The sequence below is a fragment of the Sardina pilchardus genome, chromosome 17, assembly GCF_963854185.1.
Source record: "Sardina pilchardus chromosome 17, fSarPil1.1, whole genome shotgun sequence".
In the NCBI taxonomy this organism is placed as follows: domain Eukaryota; kingdom Metazoa; phylum Chordata; class Actinopteri; order Clupeiformes; family Clupeidae; genus Sardina; species Sardina pilchardus.
Window position 1 is genome coordinate 3765018 of NC_085010.1, and position 25125 is coordinate 3790142.

At 49.6% G+C, this 25125-nt stretch overlaps 1 protein-coding gene across 4 annotated transcripts in view; it reads right to left on the reverse strand.

Annotated features, from left to right (window-relative positions):
* The window catches only part of dennd5b (DENN/MADD domain containing 5B), a 57728-nt gene that overhangs the window by 25203 nt on the left and 7400 nt on the right, over nucleotides 1-25125 (reverse strand). For 2 of the 4 annotated variants that reach the window (XM_062518719.1, XM_062518718.1), the window contains exons 2-4: nucleotides 7806-7865; nucleotides 4336-4445; nucleotides 1051-1771 (exon numbers count right to left, since the gene is read on the reverse strand). In XM_062518719.1, coding sequence (XP_062374703.1) covers nucleotides 1051-1771; nucleotides 4336-4445; nucleotides 7806-7865 — 891 coding nt within the window. The remainder of the gene's footprint in view (nucleotides 1-1050; nucleotides 1772-4335; nucleotides 4446-7805; nucleotides 7866-25125) is intronic. The other 2 variants (XM_062518721.1, XM_062518720.1) reach the window with 1 other exon arrangement.

The following is a 25125-nucleotide window of genomic DNA, read 5'->3' on the forward strand; positions in this document are numbered from 1 at the left end:
GAGAGATGACAGTTGGGCTGACGATAAAAGCGGCTAAGCATGCTGTAACTCGCAGCGCAGTTCTACACAAGATGGGTTTAAAGAGCGTCTTGTTTTGGAAGTTTTGGAAGTCGTTTTTTGAAGAGCTGACCTCAGGAGCCCCGTGTGGAACAGTAAAATGGCACGGGGTCCTTCTGTGGCCTGTGCCGACTGAACACGAGTCTGTCTGTCACTCAGCCTAATGGGGCTTCACCATGGATAATTCATCAGGAGCCATTACTGGGGGCCATTACTAAAATTACACTCAGATTTCTGACCGGTTAGACAAATCCAATCTGAAACTCATCAAGACTCTTGGAACCAATCATCTATCACACGCCGCTCCTCTTCAACGGGGACCGCTCCTTCCTCAGTAGCACCTCCTGCTCCAACTACCACAACACCAGACTGTACCCGCCATCGCGCACGGAACATGACTAGCCATTACTGGGAAGTCCTGGGAAAGCACGGTGCATTATTCAGGAGTCCGGCCTCTCCACTCTTGAGGCCTGGTGTAAACCGGAGCTATAATCTCACTACGCCTCTGGCACTTCCTGTCTTCTCCCTCCAAAGACTGGCTGGCTGATCTGTGCTCAGGCCATAACAGCGTCTCTCTGCATGGCTCACTCCCACACAAACACGTACAACATCAGACTACATGCTAAGATCACTTCCTGTTCTTAGCCTCAGATAGTAGCAATGAGGCTCATGTTTCATGTCCATTCTTGTCCAAATAATATAATGAGGCGTGAAAAGTATATGGGATTATTTTTGCACAGTCAAGCAGTTAACCTGCTTTACATTTCACTACCAGTTGTCTACTGTAGAAAGAAACTAAAGGCCTAAATTGAAAGACAAGAGCAGGTAAAACAAAATACCCTGTGCTGTGGACTTGCCCTGTGAGTAGAATAGCCAGTGCAGTGGACTTGCCCTGTGAGTAGAATAGCCAGTGCAGTGGACTTGCCCTGTGAGTAGAATAGCCAGTGCAGTGGACTTACCTTGTGAGTAGAATAGCCAGTGCAGTGGACTTACCTTGTGAGTAGAGCAGGATCTGCATCTCCAGCAGCACGCAGGTGAACAGCTGCACCAGGTTCTCCACGCCCAGCAGCTGGAAGGCCTCGCCCAGGGGGAAGTCGGCCAGGGGCAGCTCGGAGAGGCCGGGCCGCTGGCACACGATGGGCTCGTAGACGCCGTGGAACTTGAGCGAGCGGCCGGGCGGCGGGAGCGGCACCTCGTACAGCACGTTGTGCACGTAGCTCTCCAGGGGCAGCGGCGGAGGCTGCTGGGCGGTGACGGCCCTCTGCAGCTGGGCCAGGAAGCGGCGGCACGCGTGCATGAAGGGCATGGGCGCGATCAGGCACAGCGCCTTGGACACGTACAGCGTGTCGCGCGCCGCGTCGTACGACGGACCACCACCACCGGACGCCGGGTGCTGAGACGGGGACGCGGCGGAGGACGAGGAGGTGTCCCCCTCGTCCAGGCTGCTGGCCAGCGAGTCCATGCTGGAGGAGGACGAGGAGGAGGAGGAGGAGGAGGAGGAGGGGTTGGTGCCGCTGGAGGCGTGCTCGGCGTGGTGCATCTGGTGCAGGGTCTGCATGGCGGCGCAGATCTGCGGGCTGGTCACCTCCTCGTAGAAGGTGTGCACGAAGCCGTAGGTGCGCGAGCCGTCCTCCCGCGTGATCAGGTAGGAGTGGAAGTGGGGCTCCCGGGAGTCCCTCTGCGTCCTGAACGACAGGCCCTTGGGCATGCACAGCTACGGGAGGAGGAGGAGGAGGAGGAAGAGCAGGGTGCACATTAGGACTCATTAGGACACACACACACACACACACACACACACACACACACACACACACACACACACACACACACACACATAAAAACGGCTTATTATGTTGATTATGTTTATTTGACAGTCTGGGCAGCGTTATGTGCCAAATTCAACTGACACGGCCGCCCCCATGGGAGCACACAAGCCCATTTTGACTTGATTAGCGCGAGTACAAGAGCCGTGCGTCTCCGCGATGAAGCGCTGGCTCCATCTCATCATCCTCCACAAGCATCTTCTGAAGTCGCGCAAACTTTCTGTGGCTAAATGGGAGCACTTGGCTCTCTGATCTAATTCCGACGAGAGACTCTGCTGGAAGAGAATGAATGCAGCTGTTTCTACGTCTCATAACTGCTGCATGACCCACTTCTAGAACCCTCCGTGCCAGTCTGTGCATTATCAGAAATAGAGGAAGAACAGGGGGAGGAGTATATTCCATAACATGTGCAGAAAAAGGGGTGAGAGAGAGAGAGAGAGAGAGGGAGAGATAGATAGAGAGAAAGAGAAACAGAGATATACCAAGACTCCTTAATCTTCCTCTCTCCAAATCAGAGTTGTAAAACTGTGATAAAATACCAATTTCAAAAGCTCACAGAGTCCTCTCCTGGTTTAGAAAAAATAGACTCAAGGATTACTGTTCACATTAAAAACACTTAAACACCCATGCACAGACACACTCCCCCCCCCACACACACACACTTTTCTGACTTTTGCTCCTGTGACATTTCAACCAATTCAAAGAACCAAGAGTGAGAGACAGGGTTGAGGATGTGCTCAGATGGATAGCGAGAGAGAGAGAGAGAGAGAGAGTGAGAGGAGAGGATGAAGAGAGGCGACGGGAGGGAGATATGGAGGGAGTGGAGCGTTTGAGAGGCGAACGATAGAGAGAGGATTTATGAGGAGAGGAATTAGAATATAAAAAGCAATCATCACAGGGGCTTTAGCCAGGGCCCCTCAGGACCGAGCTGAGCCATCAGTAAGCCATTCAGCATCCATCTCCGACGGAGAGGGGGAGCACATGGAGGCCTGGGAAAGGAGGAGGGGAAGAGAGGCTACTCCTCTCCTCTTCTCTCCTCTCCCCTCCACTCCGCTCTGCTCTCATCCTGTTAAACTCCTACTGACCCACACGTCAGACTCCACTGTGGTGCCCATAAAAAAGGGAAGTCTGGCAGCCGTGGCAGAAAAGTACGTGCGGGATCAGTCATAGTGGCCTTTGGAGACATAGAGGGTGCCACACAGCCCAAACTGAAGTGAGCTGGAACAAGCACTGGAGTTTTTCAAAAATAAAAACTTCACCAGTGTCTTCAAAACCGTGTCTTGAAACTGAACAAGAGACAGGAAGTAAAGAGCTGCCCCTAAGGGCCGGCGTGCTGCAGTGATGTGGAGCAGGGTCCTCGGGGGCTGTTCTCCCCGCTGCAGCTCTGCTGCACGCTGAGAGAAAGAGCCGAGTGTTCTCTCTGCACTTCTCCCATCCTGCTCAACGCCTAGTGATCTAACCAGAGTGAGTCAGACCAGCACATCATTTGGTGGCAATAAAGACTTGCTGCTGCAGCTGCAGCTTCGAGCAGTTTTATTTCCTGCTTAGAAAGCGGCATCTCAGCTCCTTCAAGCACCTGCATCAGCTGAAAAAAAGACAGCTACATCTGTTTGTGTGTGTTTAGCACAGCAACAGCCTGATTGGTCGTGCTCCACCTCTGCATTACTCACACCTTCTCCCGTCAGATTGGGCGACTAGGTGGGGGTGGCTGATGACATCATCCGCCGTGCGAGCGAGCTCCGGTTTACCGTTTCAGAGCGGAGACGGGCGCAGGAACAATGTGCGGTTTCCATGCCGACGTAAGTGGAGAAGCCGAGGTGAATAATTGATTGCAGGCAACTCGGCGATGGAGCATCACTGAAGGGTTAGGATGGAAAAATGCCCTTGCATCACGGAGAGGAGGTCAGCCACAGAGTCGTGTTACCCACTAGCATCCTTTACCTGCATTTGTGTGCTGAGAACTGCTCTCTATGTGTTTGTGTGTGTGTGTGTGTGTGTGTGTGTGTGTGTGTTAGACTATTATCAAGCAGACAGGTGCAAGTAGGACCTATAGTCTGCTTCCTACATTTATCATATGGCACTGACGATGCCAATGTTTTGTATTTAAGTTCAAGTGACAAGTGTTATTTTCTGTATTGCAAACTAGAGCAGGAAATAGGAGACTCTACTCCAGTAGTGCCAAAGCCCAAGGGACAAATCTATAGGTGCAGCAGCAGGAGTTGCACTCGCTCCATTACCCACAATCCCTTGAGGCGGAGCACTGTATCCACACCAGACCTCAACTGGAATGCTCATTAGACATGCAGTCTTATATAAATCCAAGGCTTTCCCGCTTTGCTCCCTATGCAGTGGAATGCCTTGTGCTCTTTTGTGTGTGGTTATATTTAGCTTCATGCATCCCTGTAGTATGCTGCTTAGGACAGCCCTGCTGTTTCACGTCCTCCTCCACACTCACCATGTTAACAGCATCCTGGTCGAATGGGTTCCACTCCACATTCTCCGGATAGTGGGCCAACACTTTGGACTTGAAGGTTCTTTTGAGTGGACTCTGGTCAAAGTTCTCCCCTGCGATGAAGAAAGCAAACACAGGCACAGTTAGAGTGAGTCAGAACATGGTCCAAATAAGAGACAGTTCCTGTTGAGGAAGAACAGTACCCAGGGAGACCCTTTAGGTCTTGCACAACCTAAGAGGGATTACTCTGTGAGAACAAGATGGGAAATGGAGGATTACCACATGCAATAATATGGTCATGTAGACTGAATATAGGCCGCGGTAACTAGACTCATTCTCATCAATCCACTGCAGGTTCCCATAAGACGTTTCTGCCCTCAGTCTCTAACGCTGTAAACAAACACTTGTCTGTCTGAGCAGGAGAAGCCACAGGGGCCTGATTCATGATCCAGTGGCATGATCACGTAGTGTGCCAGCCTGAGGCCGAGAGCCTGAGAAATGGCAGTTTGGCCTCCAGTCATTCAACAGAACTGGGACACGAGAATGACATGAGAATTCTTCACCTGCATGGCTTGGAATGTTGTTTTGATCATGGGAGAATCGTTGGGTTCCTACCGCCTAGCCTAGCCTAACCTGTGTTTGGAGACTAAAGCACTGTGATTAAACGTGGGCTTCAAACCGATTGATTTTAGATCACTGACAATCAGCGTAATCCATGCCGGAGCGTAACGCAGTGCTGGTGTCTACTGGTGAGCTGCAGGGTCAGGGGTCCATCTAGGGGACCGGGGGAGGGAGGAGGTGGGGATACTAATAGGCTTAACTGAAATGAATGGGTCCCCTCCAGGTGATCAAAGGGAGCGATCGATGGGACTCTGAATAAGAGAGGAGTTGGCGAGGATTACACACACGTGTCCCCCGTGACCCCTGTGGAACACACTGCCTGGGGTCACGTTCTCTGGTCTGTGCTGCCTTAACGCTTTCATCAATAACTATAAACCTGCACTGAGCCTACTGAGGATGAGGATAAACAACAGTGACCATAAAATACTAACAAAAAGAAATGGATGCCCTCTCTCCCTCACACAGAAACACACACCCAGACACACAGAAACCCTCCAGAAGTGATGAATCTGTGTTTGAGGGGTAATCTCTCAGGTGAGCTGCACACTGGACCCAGATCCTCTCTCTGGGGCTCCGTAAAGACAGCAGATCTGAGCGGGCCGTCTTTGCCCAGAGAAGGCCGTCCACATGGTGCACATGGCACACAGCAGACGTGACTGTAGCACGGTCATTAATCCCTACTCTGACCTACATGCCCATTAAACAGACTTCCTCTCCACACAGCAGCATCAAGAAGAGGCTGATCCTAATTGGATTCCACTCGAATATTACAGTATCCTGTTATTCTCATATTTATTTATTTACATACCCTACACAGGTGCACAAACCTATTTGGGCAGAAAAACAATACAAAGCTAAACCCAGGGATTGTACTCAGATTTAATATCCCTCAACCCACACACACACACACACACACACACTTAAGTGTGTGCAGTCACGATTACTGCATGCAAAGACTAGCAGGGCTTCAGACAAAGGAGCCAAATGATCACAACAGTCCCGAAAACAGAAGAATACAACGGGGTAAACTGAAGCTCTGAAGAAGTGAGTGAGACATTTGTTCAAGGGAACATCATCCACCATCACTGGGAGAAAGAAAAGGTAAAACAGGCAAAAAAGAAAGGGTAAAAAAGGAGTGAAAAGGAAAAAGAAAGAGCGGAAGAGGAAAAGAAAGAAAGAAAGAAAGAAAGAGAGAGACAAAGGAATGGCTAGGGTAATGGTCTGTCTCTGTCTGTCTGGCTGTCAGGGCACACTTGAGATGGAGTGAATATTCAGATAAGAGGCGATGTCGGGGACAGGAACAGGTCCCAGCACAGCACTGAGACTGACGGGGAAATGAGCTGGGGATTTGGTTACCGGAGGTTCAGGTGTGTGTGTGTGTGTGTGTGTGTGTGTGTGTGTGTGTGTGTGTGTGTGTGTGTGTGTGTGTGTGTGTGTGTGTATATGTGTATGTGTGTGCGCACGTGTGTGTGCGTGTGTGTGCAGTCTACATGTATCACTGCTACCAGGCATGAATAATGTAGCTGTTCTGACCTTTGGAGATATTACAGACAGCATCAGAGAGACTGTAGAGGAGGAAGCTGAGCACATATTCAAAAGACACGTGCGCCCGTGTGGGAATGATTACTCTATCTTTATTTAATGATTACACACATTTGATGGGCTCTCCTAAAATGGGTTCTAATAGTGGGGATAACAGTAGTGCAACTATGTGTCCAGTTTAACTTGAAAAGCTTTATCACTTTATAATGGTGAATTGTAAGTGTAGAGATCTGTACTATGAGGGTGGTGATCTGAATGGGCTGGGTAGCAGTTCGGAGCTGGCAGTGTTGTAGTGATTCAGCCTGTGCTGTTCTGGGCTCAGGTAAAGTGCTGTGGGCAGTGTTGTAGTGATTCAGCCTGTGCTGTTCTGGGCTCAGGTAAAGTGCTGTGGGCAGTGTTGTAGTGATTCAGCCTGTGCTGTTCTGGGCTCAGGTAAAGTGCTGCGGTCAGGTACAATGTAGTGCTGTGGTCAGATGGGCTCTAAATAGACTTCTGAGCTGCGGCTCGGGGTGAAAGGGGGGGGGGGGGGCAGGGCGGAGGGCCGTGGCTACTAATCCTCTTTGCCCACGTGAGGCCGAGAGAGACGAGGATGGACAAGGTAAGAGTGGAGGAGAGGGGAAGTGGAGGAGGGAGATACAAAGTCACACTGAGAGAGAAAGAGAAAGGGAACAGGAGAGAGAGAGAGGGAGAGAGAGAGAGAGAGAAAGAAAGGAAAAGAAAACATGGGCTGATAAAACAGTCTCATTAACCAATCAGCACAGGGAGAGGGGGCGGGGGACGAGTCAGCATTGGCAGGAAGCTGATTTGGAATAACAAGCTCTGGGGAACCTGACCCACATTTCAGCATCACAGCAAACCCCCAAAAAAACAGGCCAGAGGCAAAACAAGGCAGGAGATCTGGAACAACACACAGGAGGAGGACGAGCGCACAGTAAGCATTCTGGGCAAAACAACAGAGACCGGAAGTCCAAATCAGTTTGCATGCACACACATCATGAAAACAAATGTCTCCTACACACAGATAAATACAGATATACAATATAATCTAGTTAATGGCAACTCTCACTCCTAGATTTCCTCCATCTAGATTAGCAGTCAATTTAGCAGTCAATTCACCCTTCTAAAGATGCACGTGATGCAAAGCCACATTTGACTCTGATCTGGACAGCAGTAGGGATGGGACAGGGGGATGGGAGCGGATGGAGAGAGAGAGGCGGAGGTGGAGAGATGGCGAGCGGGAGCGGAGAGAATGCCTGTCCTCTCTCCGAGGGGTGGGCCAAGGTTATGGTCAGAGCTGGGGAGTACGTTACCTGTAGCGGCCGCCTCTGGATCCTTGCCCTGGCGGTCAGCCTCTAGCCATTGGTACAAAGCTAGGATGGCACATGCAGAGAGAAGGAAACACAAACACACAGGCACAGCGCATGTCAAAAACCAAACAGAACCAAAGCAAAAATGTCACACACACACACACACACAAACACACACAGAGACTCGCACACATAAATCAAACAAAAAGGGCAATGAAGGCATGATTAAGCATGAACATGAGTGTGTGCGTGTGTGTGAGAGAGAGAGAGTGCATGGGTGTGTGGGTGTGTGGGTGTGTGAGTGTTTGGGTGTGTGCTCATTAGTGGGGCTGGAGTGCGGTGCACACACACACAGACACAAACACACACACACACACACACACACACATATTAGTGCGGCGCAGTGGAGCGTTACCATGGCAGCTCGTGGGATGCGGGAGTGTGAGAGTGAGTGAGTGAGTGAGTGAGTGAGCGGGACTCAGTGAAGCATGATGCAGAGCTCTGACATTTACACATCTCTCCAAATCACATCTTGCGCATAACAAGCACACACAAGTTTGGACTACAGAAGCATTTAGCACTTTTGAACACACAGTAAAAAAAACATGAGCTACTAGCAGACCATCGTGGTTGTGCACTGGACTCCGCACATCTCCATGTAAATACCAGATCACGTGAGCATGTCTCGCTCCTTCATTGGGAAGTAACCTTCACGTTGGCATTGCATCCAAACACTAGCAGAGCCCTCAACCTCCTACTGTATGATGAACCAGCACCAGTGATCCTGCTGCCAACTGGCACCACCACCCTCTAAACCCACACGGCCATAAACATTCACCATTAGCGCTATTAGATGATGCTACGCTCAACACCCTGACCAACCACGGCACCAACTCACAGCAGCACGCCAGCCATCAACTATGACATGACATGAGGCAGGCAGACAGCAACAGCTCTTTTGATCCAACAGCCATTTTCCTTTGTTTCAAAAGGAAACATTCCTTCAGCTTAGCTTTGAAAGGTTGGCAGTTGCCTGTGGCTGTGTGTGTGTGTGTGTGTGTGTGTGTGTGTTTGTACTGTATGCGTGCATGTGTGTGTGTGTGTGTGTGTGTGTAGGAGAGAGAGTGAGATGTCATGCTGTGCTCTCTACAGGGAGGGCCCTTTAACAGCAGTCTGCCTGTCCTTGCCCTGAGCAGAGGACACTCATTGAAAATCGAGAGAGGGAGAGGGAGAAGGATGGAGGGAGAGGATGAGAGAGAGAGGATGAGAGAGAGAGAGAGAGAGAGAGGGAGAAGAAGGAGGGAGGGGGCAAGGAAAAGATGGGTGTTGACAAAGCCCTCTCCCTTGAGTGTCCATAGCCTTATGTGAGACTCATTAACAGGACATTGAGGTCGTGCCACTACACACAGTAGCCTGTCTGCCTACTGCTAAACACCACTCAGCCATGTAGCCAGTCATTACCTATGCCTCAACACCTGATGCACACACACGAGCACACACACACACACACACACACACACACAGCGAGCTGAGCTGGTCTGGCACACACACACACACACACACACACACACACACACACACACACACACACACACACAGAGGGGTTCAACAGGAGCGAGTGTTGGCACCCCTCCTGCCCTCGGCCTCTGCAGGAAGTCGGGCAGAGCGGCTGTGCTGCCAGGCGGAGTGGACCGGACTGGACTGGAGTGGCGGTCTCTTGCCATCTTTGGAGCGGCTCAAGGTCGTGGCATCATCAGCGCTTCTGTCCACACGTCTCCCCTGAGCCTCAGAGAGGCAGCCTCGCTTACATAACACTCCAGACTCTCTCTGTGTGTGTGTGTGTGTGTGTGTGTGTGTGTGTGTGTGTGTGTGTGTGTGGAGCTGACCCATCACATTATCCACTACAAAAGGAGGCATCTAATTGATAAGCAAGCACCACCAGTGTTATCACGCATGGGAATAAACAAACAGAGGCAGCCAGACAGCCAGACGAGCTACACACACAGACACCGTGCGGTGTTCTACACACCTGCCTGTTTGAAGATGCTCATGTTCATGAGCGTGTTCGCTGTTCACAAATTTCTCAGCTTTTGCTGTGCTGCATTTCTGAAGGGTGGCCATAACTACACCTTATCCATTAGTGACCTGTCTTGAGCTCGGTCAATGAACCTAATCATGCAGCAAAGGCATAACCGCACCCCCCTGCCCTCCCCCACACACATACACACACAGTACATGAGTGATGACATGAACTTCATGAAATTCATCAATCAAGTCAGCACTTCTGTGTATGCACACACACACACACACACAAACCTAGTCATTTAACACCCTGTCATGACCCCAGCTCCTTCTCTCTCACACACACACACTTACATCAGCACATCTCATTCTGGCAACTCAATGCCTGTCAGGGGACACTGGCTTTGCGACATTCGTTCAGCACTCAGGCGACATCACCGTCAAACTGCGCTGGCCGTGCACATTTATGTGGACACTGCTAAATGGGTCACGCACTCCCGCTCCCAGCGGGCGGAAAACGTGAGCCGGTGGGACAGCCTGGGAAAAAAGCCGTGCGCATGGCCCAACTCCCAACAACACCCTCCAGAACCAGCCGCCCAGATAAGCGCTCGTCTTGTTCTCCAGCCAGCCCTGCGTGTTTACATCCCTCGCTCTCTCCTCTCCGGGTTTTTACCCGCTCGCTCGCTCGCTCGCTCGCTCGCTCTCGCGCCGTTTGACTCGCTCGCGCTGGTTTTTATTGTCTCGCTCTGGCTCCGTAAGTCTGCTCGGGATTAAACTGCTTGTTCTACACACACAATGAGGCTTTTAGTGTCTCCTTTTGTCCGCGCGCCGGCGCAGGCATTTCGCAGCCTTTCTGTCGGTATGCGGCGAGCAAAGCGAAGCACTCCACGGCGCGCAAACACCTCCCCAAAGGCAGAGGCTGAGGTGAAGGCATTGTGCCGCCGCTCGCCTGCAGCTGTCGCTTTGTCGCCCGGTTTTCTAAAAAAAAAAGGTAGAACGTCTAAATGGGCCGCTTTGTGCCGGGAAGAAAGTGTCTTACGCTTCGTCACACATTGTGTTTCTGCCTGGTTGGCAGTTGGGCCGCCCTCAACGGTCAGCCATTCTGTACTGGTCTCACCTCCCTGCCCTTTTGCATTGGGACAAAGATGCAAATATGATTACAATACTACTGTCAGTTCTTTTCTGTTTAGTAGGTTTCAAATTGTAATTAAAACATATTAGAACTCAATCTCCTACATCCAACCTCTTGGTGTGGTTGAGCCTCTGGGTGGTTTATCATGGCTATGTTATCTACTGTGACACATCTCCGTTTGCTCTGGGCTTTGCAGCATACCCGGCTTTGTGTCACGGTGTTCAAGCATGACATTTAAAAGTCATTCAGCCCTGATGGGAGAATTGTATTAGAGTTGTTTGTTTATGTGTGTACATACAGTGCTGAGATCAGCCATGGTGTGTGTGCGTGTGCGTGTGTGTGTGAGTACATGGACTCCAGAGTTGCGCTTGTGGTCTCTCTGAAGGGCTATTTGCATGCACAGGGATCTGAACAGGATTCCAAGCTCTTATCGACTGGCCCAAACCTCCAGTCCTCCGAGCCAAAGTATCCCAGCCAGCCAACCAACACCCACCCCACCACCCCCCATCCCCAAATTGTCCTCTGTCCTCAGAAGACCTGGTCAAGCCCTTAAGAGCTCAAATTCTCTCATCTATACACTCACACAAATTGACATGCGCTCTTTCCTATGTCCTCTAACAGGCTCAGAAACTGACTCCCCTAACAGAGCAAATAATTAAACTGAAAGAATATTAATAATGAATAATTAAAGAATAATATGTCCTTAATTCAGCATCAGCGACCTTGAGGAGTCCATAAGTTGCTGCTACTGATGCGTTATTGAACGGGGGGTAATAACGGAGGTTCATTGGCTCCATGCTCTGATGTCCAATGGTGTGGGGGGGTACTAAAGACATTGCAATGATTGAGCGCTTTATATATAGCCATTTACAAGGCCAGCACTCCCTGCCCATACTGATGAAGGGATCGATTTCATCCCCCTCCCTTAGAGTCAGGCCGCCACTCGGTCATCTCCATAACCACAAGACACACACACACACACACACACGCAAACAAAGGACTAGAAAGGATGGAATCTCTGTATCCACATACACACAAAAAGAGAAAATGTCCAAACAGTAAGGCATACAGTACGTTACAAGAATAAGTGCACCTCTGCCTAGTAAACACAAAGACATAATCAGCTCCACATTGTGCATAATAATCAGTATGGCTCCATGGGCAGGTGGCGTCTGCAGGCTGCTGTCTGTGATGTGCTTCTGAGAGTGTGTGTGGGGGCTTGTAGGTATGTGTGTGTGTGTGTGTGTGTGTGTGTGTGTGTGTGTGTGTGTGTGTGTGTGTGTGTGTGTGTGTGTTTGTGTGTGTGTGTGTATTTGTATGTGTGAGTGAGTGTGTGTGGGTATCCATGCCTGAGAGAGAATGTGTGCATGGATATGTTTTATAATCAAAATGGCTTAATATGCATATGGTAACCGACCGTGGTTTGTGTGTTGATATGGTTGTCAGCACACATGGTAATATCCCTGTGTGTGTGTGTGTGTGTGTGTGTGTGTGTGTGTGAGAGAGAGAGTGAGTTTGTGTGTGTGCGCGTGCCAGCACACAGCCAGCCTGTTTCGTATGCAGGAGACGTCTGTGGGAAACAGGCTGATACACTAAACTGTAGGTTGTGGGGAGGAGGAGAGGGAGAGGAAGGGGAGGTGGAGGAGGAGGAGAGGGAGCGGATGAAGGAGACAGATGAAGAGAGGAGACATGAGGTGAGGTGAGGGGGAACACAGATGGAGCTCTGCATTCCAAACACTGGGTGTGCAGTCTGACTGGGAGTCACTTTCACCACTGGAAAAGACACAATCTTCTACTCTCTCTCTCTCTCTCTCTCTGTATATATTCAGATGCAAGATGCATCGTTGGCATGGAATACAAATAAATGGCTTTTTCCTTAAGCACAGATTCTTCCTTCCTTCCTCTCTGCTCTCTCAGTAATGAAAAAAAACAAACAATGGTGCGGTGCACTGCACTGCACTACAAACACAAACACACACAGAGCCCCAGAGGTCTTAGTATGCCATGAGATCAGTGTGGTCAGCTTTCACGTGCTGGCCGGGATCGTGACCGCTAGCACGGTTAGCCCTGATAACTAGATTAAACCCCACATGTAGATTAACATGGGGGTCATCCCTCAATCTGCACTCTATCCAAGGAGCTCAGGCCACATCTGTGACCGCCGCCTCTCTGCTGGGAAACAGCTGGTTTGTGTGTGAGGTCAGTGAACATTGAAAACTCCTCACTTCTCACACGAAGGCCTATACATTCGGATTTGTAATCACACTGTATTGTGTGAGAAGACACTAAATCTGTCTTTGACCATGTGTTCTCACACAGATACAGTCACACGCACACACACACACACCTTCGACAGCACAGGCCACACCACTGACAACCGTATCCATTCCACGGCACTCTTGACTCTGAGCGAAAGAGCAGCCTCGGAGCGGTGACGCTCCACTTGATAAATGAAGAGAGAAAGGACTTCTTACCACATCTATTTATCAGGGCCAACAAAGCCCTGCCACCCTAAAGCACTGAGGGAGGAACGCACGCACGCACGCGTGCACGCATGCACGCCTCCACACATTGTGCTATTTTGGGGTAATAAAATATCTCCAGTTGCCGACTCCATTTCACACGTGGCTTGTTTTTGTAACGCGGCGATTTCACAGCGTCTCCTCCACTTCCATTCCCATTCAGCGCCTCAGCGCGCCACAGAGAGGCTGGCTGGCAACCTATCGGCAGCCTGCACACTCATCAAGACCAGCACACCCGGTTGCTAGGCAAGCCAGCACTCTGCCCCCCGGTGAGGGAGAGGAAGAGAGAGAGAAAGAGAGAGAGAGAGATAAAGAAAGAGAAAGAAAGAGAGAGAGAAAGAGAGAGAGAGAGAGAAACCCATTAAAAGTGGATGAGTTTCTGTCTGCCTGGCGATATAAAAACAGCCCCCTCCCCATCCCAAATTAATTCCCCCAAAACCCCTCTCCATCCCTCCAGGCAGCTTGGCATCCTGCTCATGTGCTATCAAGCCTACCTATTTCAAATGAAACAAAAAGCACTAGGCATGAGCTAATCGCTTCCCCATGAGTGAAACCTAACCTTGAGAACCTACCAATGGGCTTGGAGGGGGGTTCTTCTATTTCGCTGGAGCACAGACATACCTGAGCAAACACATGTCTACAGAAAGGCTCTCACTACAGGCGAGAGTGCAATAGCATTATGCAAACCGAGGAGAGCTGCTGGAGTAGATGGGCTCCTAAATTACCCGTCTGAATCGTGTCCTCAAGTGACCTGAACACAGGGGAATGCTTAGTGACCAATATGCTAAACACCTCCTCCACCAAAAGAAAACAACATGAGGGGAAATGACTTCCGCCCCAGCAAACCCCTGCTCTGTGTCTTTGTGCTGGTCTTTAAGCTGCATGAGCGGATCCTGATGAAACCGGCGTTGAACATGAATGAGGGGAGTGACTCAGGGCCATCCTCAGTGCCCAGGAGGCCATGACAACCACCGTGACCTACGACCTCTGGGGCAGCCAGCCATGGGGATCAGAGGAGGGCAGAGGCTCGTGTGCATCAGACGTCTTCATGGTGGCCCCTCACTCATCTCCTCCTCATCAGAGGGGAGCGGCTGACTCCAGGTCAGTCAGCCAGGAGCCTAAGAACAGAGGGGGACGTGTGTGTGTGTGTGTGTGTGTATTCCTCACAGACTCATGCAGCACCCTGCTGGCTCTCAGCCACGAGGCCCAGAAAGCCGACGCCACTCAGCACCACAGAGGGAGTGGGGAGATAAAGGCCCAGGCTCCTAAAGTGAAGCGGATAAATGACTCCTCTAATGAATACATTTTCCAACGGCAAAATTCAATTGACTTCTCTCTCTCTCCTTTTTCTCTCTTCTTCTCTCTATTCTTCTTTGCTCTCTACACCTGCCACCCATTCAGTCCATCTCATCCCAGGTGGGTTTTCCCCTCAAACAAAGCTCTTGGATTCTGAATACGAGCAAAGCAGTCGGCGACCGTGCCAAAGCCCTGTGCCCTCAGCCTCTCCGTGTGTGGCATCGCATGTGGGGGGCAATCTCTGGCCAGAGCGTCCGTGCGTGCTGGCCAGCAGCGGTGGGTGTCTGCCCCGGGCTGCCCAGCACTGAGTGTGGGCCAGCTGGGAGCGTGAGCGGCATCCATCAGTGACACTCACACACAATAAAGCTGCCCCTCAAAGAGAGAGAGAGAGAGAGAGACTCCGTAAAACACCTTCACATCTCAGCAGGGGATCATGGGCTTCAAGTGCACATTATGCAGCTTCAATGGAGTCTCTTAAATGCTGTAAATAAATCAACAATAGCTCACCCGAACGATAACATAAAGAGCTAAATCTATTTGAATATGAATTCACTTTTTTGTTCCCATGTGTGAATTAAAAACAATGGAACACACACACACACACACACACACACACACACACACACACACACACACACACACACACACACACACACACACACACACACACACACACACACACACACACACACACACACACACACACACACACACACACACACACACACACACACACACACACACACACACACACACACACACGTAATATCTCTGGAGAAATACTTCCAAGGCACTGTCACGATGACTGGATTGGGAGAACAGTACGTCCTGTAGTGAAGGCCCAGAGTTAATGAGTTCCCCTCTGCAGACGTGCATGTCCCTCCAGCCCATTACCTCTCCATTCTTCTCCAAGGTGAGCTCATTTCCACACCGGTGTGGACAACTGACTTTGAATTGCTAATTCATTTCACACTCGTCCACAGATGAAAGGACAGACCGAGTCGGGCGGTGAGCGGAGACAGGAGGGGAGCACAAAGGAAATGAAGTCCATTCCCATGGAGTGGTCACCTCACTACATCCACAGCAGACCACGGAGTGCTCTCTCCAGAGAAACCCTGATGAAGAACAGCATGGCTGTCTGACCGTAGACCAACATCAGACAAATAGAGAGTCCGTGCATGTTTGCATGTCTAGTGTGTGTGTGTGTGTGTGTGTGTGTGTGTGTGTGTGTGTGTGTGTGTGTGTGTGTGTGTGTGCGCGCCGCGCACATATGGGGTCATGGGTTAATGTAACTGCTAAAGTTCCATATAGTTCAGTTCCCAGAAGGGGATGTACAGCATTCAACAGGCAGCACATGCATGCACGCACACATGCACACACACACACACACACACACACACACACACACAGGGGACCAGGGGAAACATCTGCTGACAGTTGGTCTAAATCAGCCTCTGCTGAATTAATACAGAATAATCACACTCACTCTCTCTCTTTCACACACACACACACACACACACACACACACGAGCATCATACAAACATGCGCACACACACACACACACACACACACACACACACACACACACACACATAATAATGGGCTGTAGAGATGTAGCCTGGGCCCAGACAGTGTTGCATTATTCATGGACTGCATGTTCCGCGGGCAGAGCTCAAAGTTCAGACACGCTGCACACAAACCCAGCGTGCATGATAAGCACGGCCCGTGATTGACAGGCTTTGTCGCCCTGACAACCGGGTGATGCGGACAGCTGCCTCAGCGTCTGTCGGACGCACACACACCCAAAGTGTGTGCTGACCGACCGGGGTGGACAGCCATTACTTAAGACTATACGAAGACAGACGAGGGAATAATGAGGACAGAAGTCCCAACCCCAGGGTGTTAAAGACTTGTTTCCCCTCTCACAGCCCCTCTCCTCCTACAGACAGATGTCTAGAAATGAGCATGCAGCACACTGAACCTGCTTTCCCATCACTCTCAAACACAGCACTCAGCAGATCAATCCAATTTCTTAAATGGCTGTCATAGTCAGTTCAGTGAAGAGCTGAGACCAGCTCCTAGTGCTGTTGCATTAGGTTCTCTCTGGCAATAGAAACAGAGTGCTCCGTTCAATTGAACAGAAACCCAAAGCACGGGGCACAAATGTCTTGAAAAGCCTTTCGCATAAAAGAAACTGTGCCACTGAGGGCTGGTTGTGAAACGTCTCCGCAGCAAGTTTAGACTTGGGGTTGGTGGAGCTGGCGCTCCTCGGCTGCGTCACATTAGGACTCGACAAACAGGACTTTAAGACCACTGAAGTGACTCGGAGTTCTTGGGAAACAGCTTTCGGGGAAAACAACTTTTGGAGACGCACACCATGTACAGCTCACACCTTCATTTGTCCTACTATACCCCCCCCCCCCCCCCGACATACACCTCTCCTCCTCTTCTTCCCCCCTTCTTTTCAGACTTTCAGTCTTTTTACTCAACTCTCCTTCTCTCTGTGCCAGGGCCCCGTAGTGTTGGCGCTGGTTCTGCCCGCTCATTGCTCTGCTGGGCACATTCCGTTACGTGGTGGGGCTTGCACTGGCGGCACTGTGCCAAAGCAGGTGGCCTTGCCACTCTGCTGCTCCGAACAACGGCAACCACACACACAGGCCCCTCCAAGACTGGCCATCTGAAAACAACAGCACCGCACCATCTGCCCACAGGCAGGGGAGAGAGAGAGAGAGAGAGGGAGAGAGAGAAAGGGAGAGAGAGAAAGGAGAGAGAGAGAGAATGGGACATAACGGACGGGGCTCATTATTTACTAATCTCTTAATTATCATGAATTATCTTTACACGACATGTCTTTACTCTTTTATCACCAGACGGATGTATGTGTGTGCATGTGCGCATGCATATGTGTTTGTGTGTGTGTGTGTGTGTGTGTGTGTGTACGAAACACAAAGGGCCTGTCCGGAGGGCAGCCCAAATGACTGTGATGGCTGAGCAGTGCTCTATGGGAGAGTGATGTCATCACCCTGCAATTCTGCTGCCTTTGTTTGTGTCCCTTTCGCCAGAGAGGATGAGGAGGAGGGGCAGCGAGATGACTCACTAGAACCCACACCGTGTGTGTGTGTGTGTTCTGTTTCTTTCCTGGGTGTCAAAGTTGCTGAAGAATGACTTGATGTGGTTGTCTCTTTCCATTGGAATTATTGTGCCGTACGCCCAGTGCCCACTATTTCCTTTTTCGATAACGTTATTAATTTTATTGTTCCAGCTTCTGTTCCCTCCAGGATTTGGTTAACGATCAGTCACAATTGCCTTTTGTTTTTCAGTTTCTAACAAATAACATTTAGCTCAGTCAAATGTAATTGCAGCAGTAGTTTATTTTTTATAGATGAAAGACTTCCCCAAAGCCAAAGGCAGTTTGTTATTATAGGTGAATGGTGAATGTCAGCCATTACTGAGATGATCAATTGCTCTGCTATTTCTGCTAAGCCTTATCCACTCCAGGAATAATCCATACTCCTCTTCTTCCTCCTCCTCCTCAAACATGGCACCATGCTGGCCTACATTTTCTTTCAGGAATACTGAAGAGCTTTGATGTGACACTTCTCTCCCTCTTTTCACTGACAGGCATCAATTCACAAGCCTGTTGGGGGGACACCATTTTGCTTACCCAGAATCCTCTGCTGTGCCCATCAGCACCAAGACAAGCACACTCACTGTTGCCCAGCCCTGATGAAAGGGGATATAAATAGCCAAGGCTCTGCAGGCTGGACGAGGTGCAGATATCAAACAGAGTCAGTCATAGCCCTCAATCGCCATATCATCCCCAGCATCTCTGTATAAGGCAGGATGGGAGGAGAGGCTTCTCAAACAGAGGCAGACAATACCAGGAATTGAGATCTGAGGGGCTAATATAGCACAGTTCCAGCCTCAAGCCTCGGACACTCCTAGTGCTGTTGGCGGTCATGCTCAAGTGCACCAGAGTGGACAGAGAGGGAGAGAGAGCTCTGTCCACAAACCACCTAAGAGACAGACACTTCCTCGTCAGCTGTCCACTGAACACCCATGAGAGTGATAGAAAAGGTCAGAGAATAAGACTGAAAAATGGTGCACAGCAGAGAGAGAGAGGGAGAGAGAGAGGACGTAAGTATGTGGGAGTTAATCAGAGAGGGAGGGAGGGAGAGAGAGATAGAAAGAAGGGGGTAGGGAGATGGACAGACAAAGAGGGAGGAAAGAAAAACAAGCCATTAGCTGCAGTGTCCGTATCACATGGCGGGAGGAAGCAGGGGCCAAGCTGAGGCTGACCCCCTCGGGGTGAGAGCCCTCTCTGACCAACACGGCAACAAGCCACAGCCACATGGCCAATCACTGCACCAGGACCCCATTTCAGTCAGGAGGGGCAATCGAAATATTCACTTTTACAGAGCTTTTTCGAAGCTGGAAAGAAACAGTGACTATTTCAGCAACGGTGGGACTTGCAATGGCTTTGGCCCAGCTTCCAGAAGAGGAGGAATGTAGTGCGAGGCTTCCGGTGTCCCTCTTAAAATACAGCTTGTCAGTGTGCCATTGTGCAGCTGTGGAATTCCAATAACGGCCATGCAGCAGCCACATGAGGCTTCAGCACACATTCTCCTTTTGTGGTATTAAAGCAAAATCTAGAGCTGACAAAAGGAAAATATGTGTCCAGAAGCCTAGACTGTTGGAGGGAGTAGCCTAACTGACAAGCACACAGTCTCAATGTAGGCTATACTACCTCTCGCTTTTAACAGTCCCAAGGTCTTTGCAGCAGTGTAAACAGCACAGTATGTGAATGAAAAAAAAAAAAACCCTTTCACATCCATTTTGTCTGTGGAGGCTCTGAGAAGAACTCCTTAAGGGAAGCAGGGGAGGGCATTTCCAAGGCTGCCTGTGTAGTCACGTGTCCATGAGAATTCACAGCGGCCTCCATTAGGAAGCACTCACTGGCCATCTTCAAGCAGCTTGGTAAACAACCAACCGATACACCTTCCAGAACTGACAGCAATATGAATTGTGTTGTGTGAAGGTAATTAAATCAAGGGGACCCAGGGACCATGTTCCTCAGCGAGTGGGGGGATGGGAGCCTCTTTCCAGACACGCATATCATTTGCTACTGCATGCATCAAAGCCATCTGTCTCCATGGCAACTCATCATGGATTTGGAGGGATTGGTAAAAAGACCACCGATGTCTGCTGAGCAAAATGTTTAGCATTAGCACAATGTCTAGCATTAGCACAACGGCCCTTGACCCTTCCTCTACTTCGGTTAAGGTCCTTAGGTCCTTCGGTACTTAGGTCTTTCTGCCTTTACCAAGACCTATATACTATATGGGAGACTGACATTAGCAAAACACTCTTCAATGAAAATGACAGTGAAACAATGGTGATTCTATGGATCATTTTGGATTAAAAGAGACAAAACTGCCTTGCCATGTAGAGCTAGCACGTTGCTAAGACACTGTAGCATGCTGCTAAGACTCTCCATTGCCCCACTGGTGTCCAGAGACTGGTGAGAAAAGCAGACGGCTAATCAGCAGTTTAATCCTCGGGCCTTTTCCAGCCACAATCAGCCACCAATCTGTGCTTACTTTGCATGACAGAGCTGCCACAGTGCTGGCTATTCAAATTCAGTCAGAACATGAAAATATTGCTATGCCTCACATGACGCCAATCTGACTCGGAGATCTGATTCAGGTCTCCCGCATCAAAACATCCACATCTTTCTTCTAGATCATTTAACCTGCACATTTTTGCCCAATTTCACCTACTGAAGAAATAACCACATCACTCGCCTCTGCAACAGCCAAGCAAACAAAACTGTATGGGTCTGGCCCACGATAACATCACACATGATGATTACACATCTCTGTCCTGATCATAACTCACAGTCCTTCATTCATCTCAATTTCTCTCTAGTCCCCCTCCCCCCTCCCCTGCACCACAGGCTCCAGCCACTGGGGAGATCACAACGATGTGTGACAAAAGGCCATCAGCAAAACGGATGAGTGCATTACTGCGGGAGAAAATTGAGTGTCCAGACAGAACATGCAAAATCTAGAGGGATTGCATAACAGATGTTAGGCATTTTTAGCTTCCCTGCTTGGACGGAACAGAGATAGCAGCATTTAGGGAGAGCGCCGAAGGGAGGCGTTTTTGTAAAAGGTTCAGTTTCTACAAACAAATGCAGCTGACTTTCAGCAGATAGGAACAACAATGACCAAAATAGAGGCAAGATACACCAAGAAAAATAAACTCTCCCAGACGGAACAGAAAACTCACAACTTAAAACAATCAGGTTAAAGCAAGCTGTGGAATCTTCAGTCCCACCCTTCACAGGCTTTGTCACAAAACAAAGCCTCGACCTAACGCTCTCTCATGCGCTCACAGTTCAGTCAAGTCCCCTGCAGTTTCAGACCTCATCAGAATGCAAATCAGGCCTCAGACAGACCGAGAGAAGCAGACATTAAATAAATGTTTCACTATTCTGCTCGAAAATGATGGCTGAGCTCAGCTCACTCTGGCTGATTTTAATTCTAGCCAATTTGCTGTCCATCACTGTTGAGTGTTGAGCACTCCATCATTAGTGTGCTGGCCGACTCTGCCTTTCATAATCACCCTTACACACAGCGTCCTAACGCCGCCGCGCTGAAATCTGCTTAGCTCTGGACCGGGAGGTGACACGATGAGGGAACTAGGCTTGTAGTCTACTGGAACGCCCCACTCTAACAACACGACCAACTGAGACATGCCACTAGAGGACTAGAGGTATAGACACAACACAAACAATGATGAATGGAACAAGTTGTTGTTGTTGTTGTTGTTGTTGTTTTTTTAAATCAGTCAACAGATTTTTTTTTAACTTCATTCAAAGCCAAAATCTAGCTGCCTCATTTTGAGATTATGTTTTGGCAAGAGCAGCCATGGTTATTAAGGGTTGGAGCATCTCAATTTTCAGTTGGTGTCAAAAGCACAAATTGTGAGTATGAGTGAGAGGAACAGTTATGTAATATGTTTTCATGTTTGTTTGGCTAAAAAAAAACATGTTTGTTCCAAAACATCGGCAAAAAAACATACCCAGAGCATCAGTCGAAATGATCAGAGGGCTGCATGACCAAGGTGCAATTTTCCAGTGAAGGAAGGACGACAAGACTGCGGGATTTGTTTGTGTGTGAGAGAGTCCTCACGACACCCGTCAGAAACACATGATCCAGACGCAACCCTTGCACCCTGAAGAGGACGCTCTGTTCTCTGGGGCGTGTGGAGGCCTCGGGGGCGGCTGCTCCAGGCCTGTTCCGTTTTTAAACTCAATCGATGTGACAGACTGGTTTTATTGTGCTGATATTTGATGGTGCATGAAGTGTGTGAATGCACGTGTGTGTGTGTGTGTGTGTGTGTGTGTGTGTGACTTCAGACAGGCACAGACTGACTCCGGATCAGTGATGGTCTCATCAGGCGAAAGAGCCCATTGTGGTCTGTCTACAATGACGCTGACCCTGACAGCATCAGCTATCTGTTCTTTCTCCCTTCCTCTCGTCCTCTTTCTCTCTCTCTTGCGCTCTCTCTCTCTCTCTTTCCTCAGTGCCCTACTCACTCCCCAATGATGCCAAAGACTGGCACCACCACCCACTGCCCCTACAGCAGATTCAGTGCCCAACGCTAGAACACGCAGCACTACCTCATACCCCCATCCACCCCCATCCACCATCTGCTCTGTATCTCTCCAGTTTCTACACCAATGTGAGCGTCCATGTCCATGTGTTGCCATTTGGAGACGGTTTAGCTTCATCAGATTTCTCAAAGTATTTGGACAGGGCTGACACACTGGTGCCAGAATAGAGAGGAGAGTTGTTCCTGCCCCAACTCATCCCCGGGCGCTAGCATTCTTGCATGCCTCTGGAGGACACTGCCCCAGGGGGGGGCAGAGATAAAACAACCCACTGACACACACTCCTTCAGTTCAGCCCCACACTAGACATGCCACAGCACCTAACCTGGCATGGTGCCTCCATCTGACATCCCTTTCCACACTCCTTGGCTGGGTGACCATAAACCATCCGCATGGGAATGAGGGGGGTTGACATTGGCAACATGGCTGGCAGAACACGGCGGGAGATTTAGAGCTGTATAGATGTCTTCTTCTGGACACTTTGCTACTACAGGTCAGAGAGAAGTGACTCACATCAACATGTTTTGACTGAGGAGGAGATTCCCCAAGTTGCTCATATGCACATGAGTTGATTGACTCTTTAGATGACCTTTACCTCATCAAGCCAAACAAACCACAGCGGGCTGTGACAGTGGGGTTATCAGCTGGCAAGGGGTGTTCTGACTGAGGAGGGAATGTTTACGGAGGCTTATCAGGAGACTTACCTGCTGAGTTGGAGCACAGTCAAGGGTCAAAGTCAATGAGATTGGGACAGCGTGTCACTCAGTCACACCACCATCACACACACATCCACGCACAGATCCACACACAGATCCACCCACACCCACAGACAATGAGCAGTGAATGCAACATGGTGGAAAAAGAAAAAAGGCATAGCAAATTCTATGAAGAGCTTGCCATACAGATGCAAAACATCAAGGTTTAAGATAAAGTCCAAATCAATTCCTCTCATAAATGGTACTTCCATCAGCCCAATGCTCACCACACAAATGATGCCATAATAATAGACAGAGAGTGAACTATCTGTTTTAGAATAGTGAACAGAGATACAGTAGGCTTTTGATTTGAATGTGCCATTCACTCTGCCTGATTTACGCAACAGTAATATCTGTTGCACCGAGACACTCCCAGTGGACATATTTCTGTAATGGGAGCTTTGCGTGTATGCGTATGTGTGTGTGTGTGTACGCACGCACGTGTGTGTGTGTATGGTGTGTGTCGTCCACGGCTGGAGTAATCTGTTAGATGGAGACCCGGCGGTGCTGTAAAGATGGAGAACTCCCGTTATGTCACACTGTACGCTGTAAATCTGCTTACATAACACACAGTACAGGGCTATTATGGCCCCGCGTCTTTCTGCTGACTACAGACTGTAAATGGCACCGAGCAACATTATTGACTATTATCGATGAATACCAAAGGGAGACACACAAGAAGCTCTTTTTCCCCACACAGAGTGACACTTGGCACATGACAACAGCAACAAGGCAGCAGTACACAAGTGTGTTGGATTTATGTGTAGGATTTATGTGTGGCTGAACATAGGCTAATGCAATGCCTCTCTGCTATTCCTTTTGATTCCTACTGCCTATCAGCTGTTTGCTTTTGGTGATTAGTACAGAGGGAGGTGATAGGCTGCTGCTTTCCCTTGTACATAAGTAAAATAAATCAATCTTCAGAACCTCATATGGACAAAAGGCCATCACAGCACAACACAAAGGGACTATAAATCAACCTAACCAAAGGGTCCATCCTCAGTCAGAATAAAGCATGGCTTCCAGTCCTCTTTATATTACATAATGCCATACATTTCCACCCACAGCTGCTGAGCTAAGCATTTCCCTCTTCCAGAACACATCATACTCAGTGATGGACACATGTAATAACAGTCCACCTCCACGCATTAGCGTTGACTGTCCATCATGTCCACTTCCTGCTGCTCCCTCTGACCAAGGCGTCGATAAAAGCTCCCTGGCGGAGGGAGCAGAGGAATGCGAGGCCCTCAAGCCTCGGAGGAAGTTCGGTCAGTTCTGAGCGTGACGCGCATAGAGAGAGAGGAGGCACGTCACATAACATTCACCGCCGAGCCTTTTCAGAACGTGTAGCCCTGGCAACGGCTCGCATGCAGCGAAAGTGGCGCCAACCCCTGACGTGCAAAGAGGGATCCGTGGAAGCTACCGGAAGATGAGTCACAGCGGTATTGCCTGGCAGAGAGAATGCAGCTTGGTGCCACTCATGATTTCAGCCTCCACAGCTTTATTAGTGTTGGATGAGTTAGCTTCTTTGTCTAAAACACATACCAGAAAGCCTTAAGAAACAAGAGACCTTGGGAAAATGTGTCTGAGTGCAGGGAAAGGCAAGCCAAGCCAGGTTTAAAGCCTGACAGGTTGGAACAAGTCATGAGTGGATGACACATCCCGGCAGATCACTACAGCTGTTGTGTCAGGCGCTGGGCTGAAAGCTCACCGTGACATTCTCCTGACGCCCCGGTGACAGTGCTCACAGCGTTCAGATATCTGACAAAGATCTCTCCAGATTAGACAGTACTGCACACCCATGTTAAACTGCTGATGCCACAAAAGAACTCGCCGTTTTGCTCACTGTCTTGTACACCAGCACCTCACAGAGAGCCTTAAAGGGATATTCCGCCATTTTTGGAAATACGCTCATTT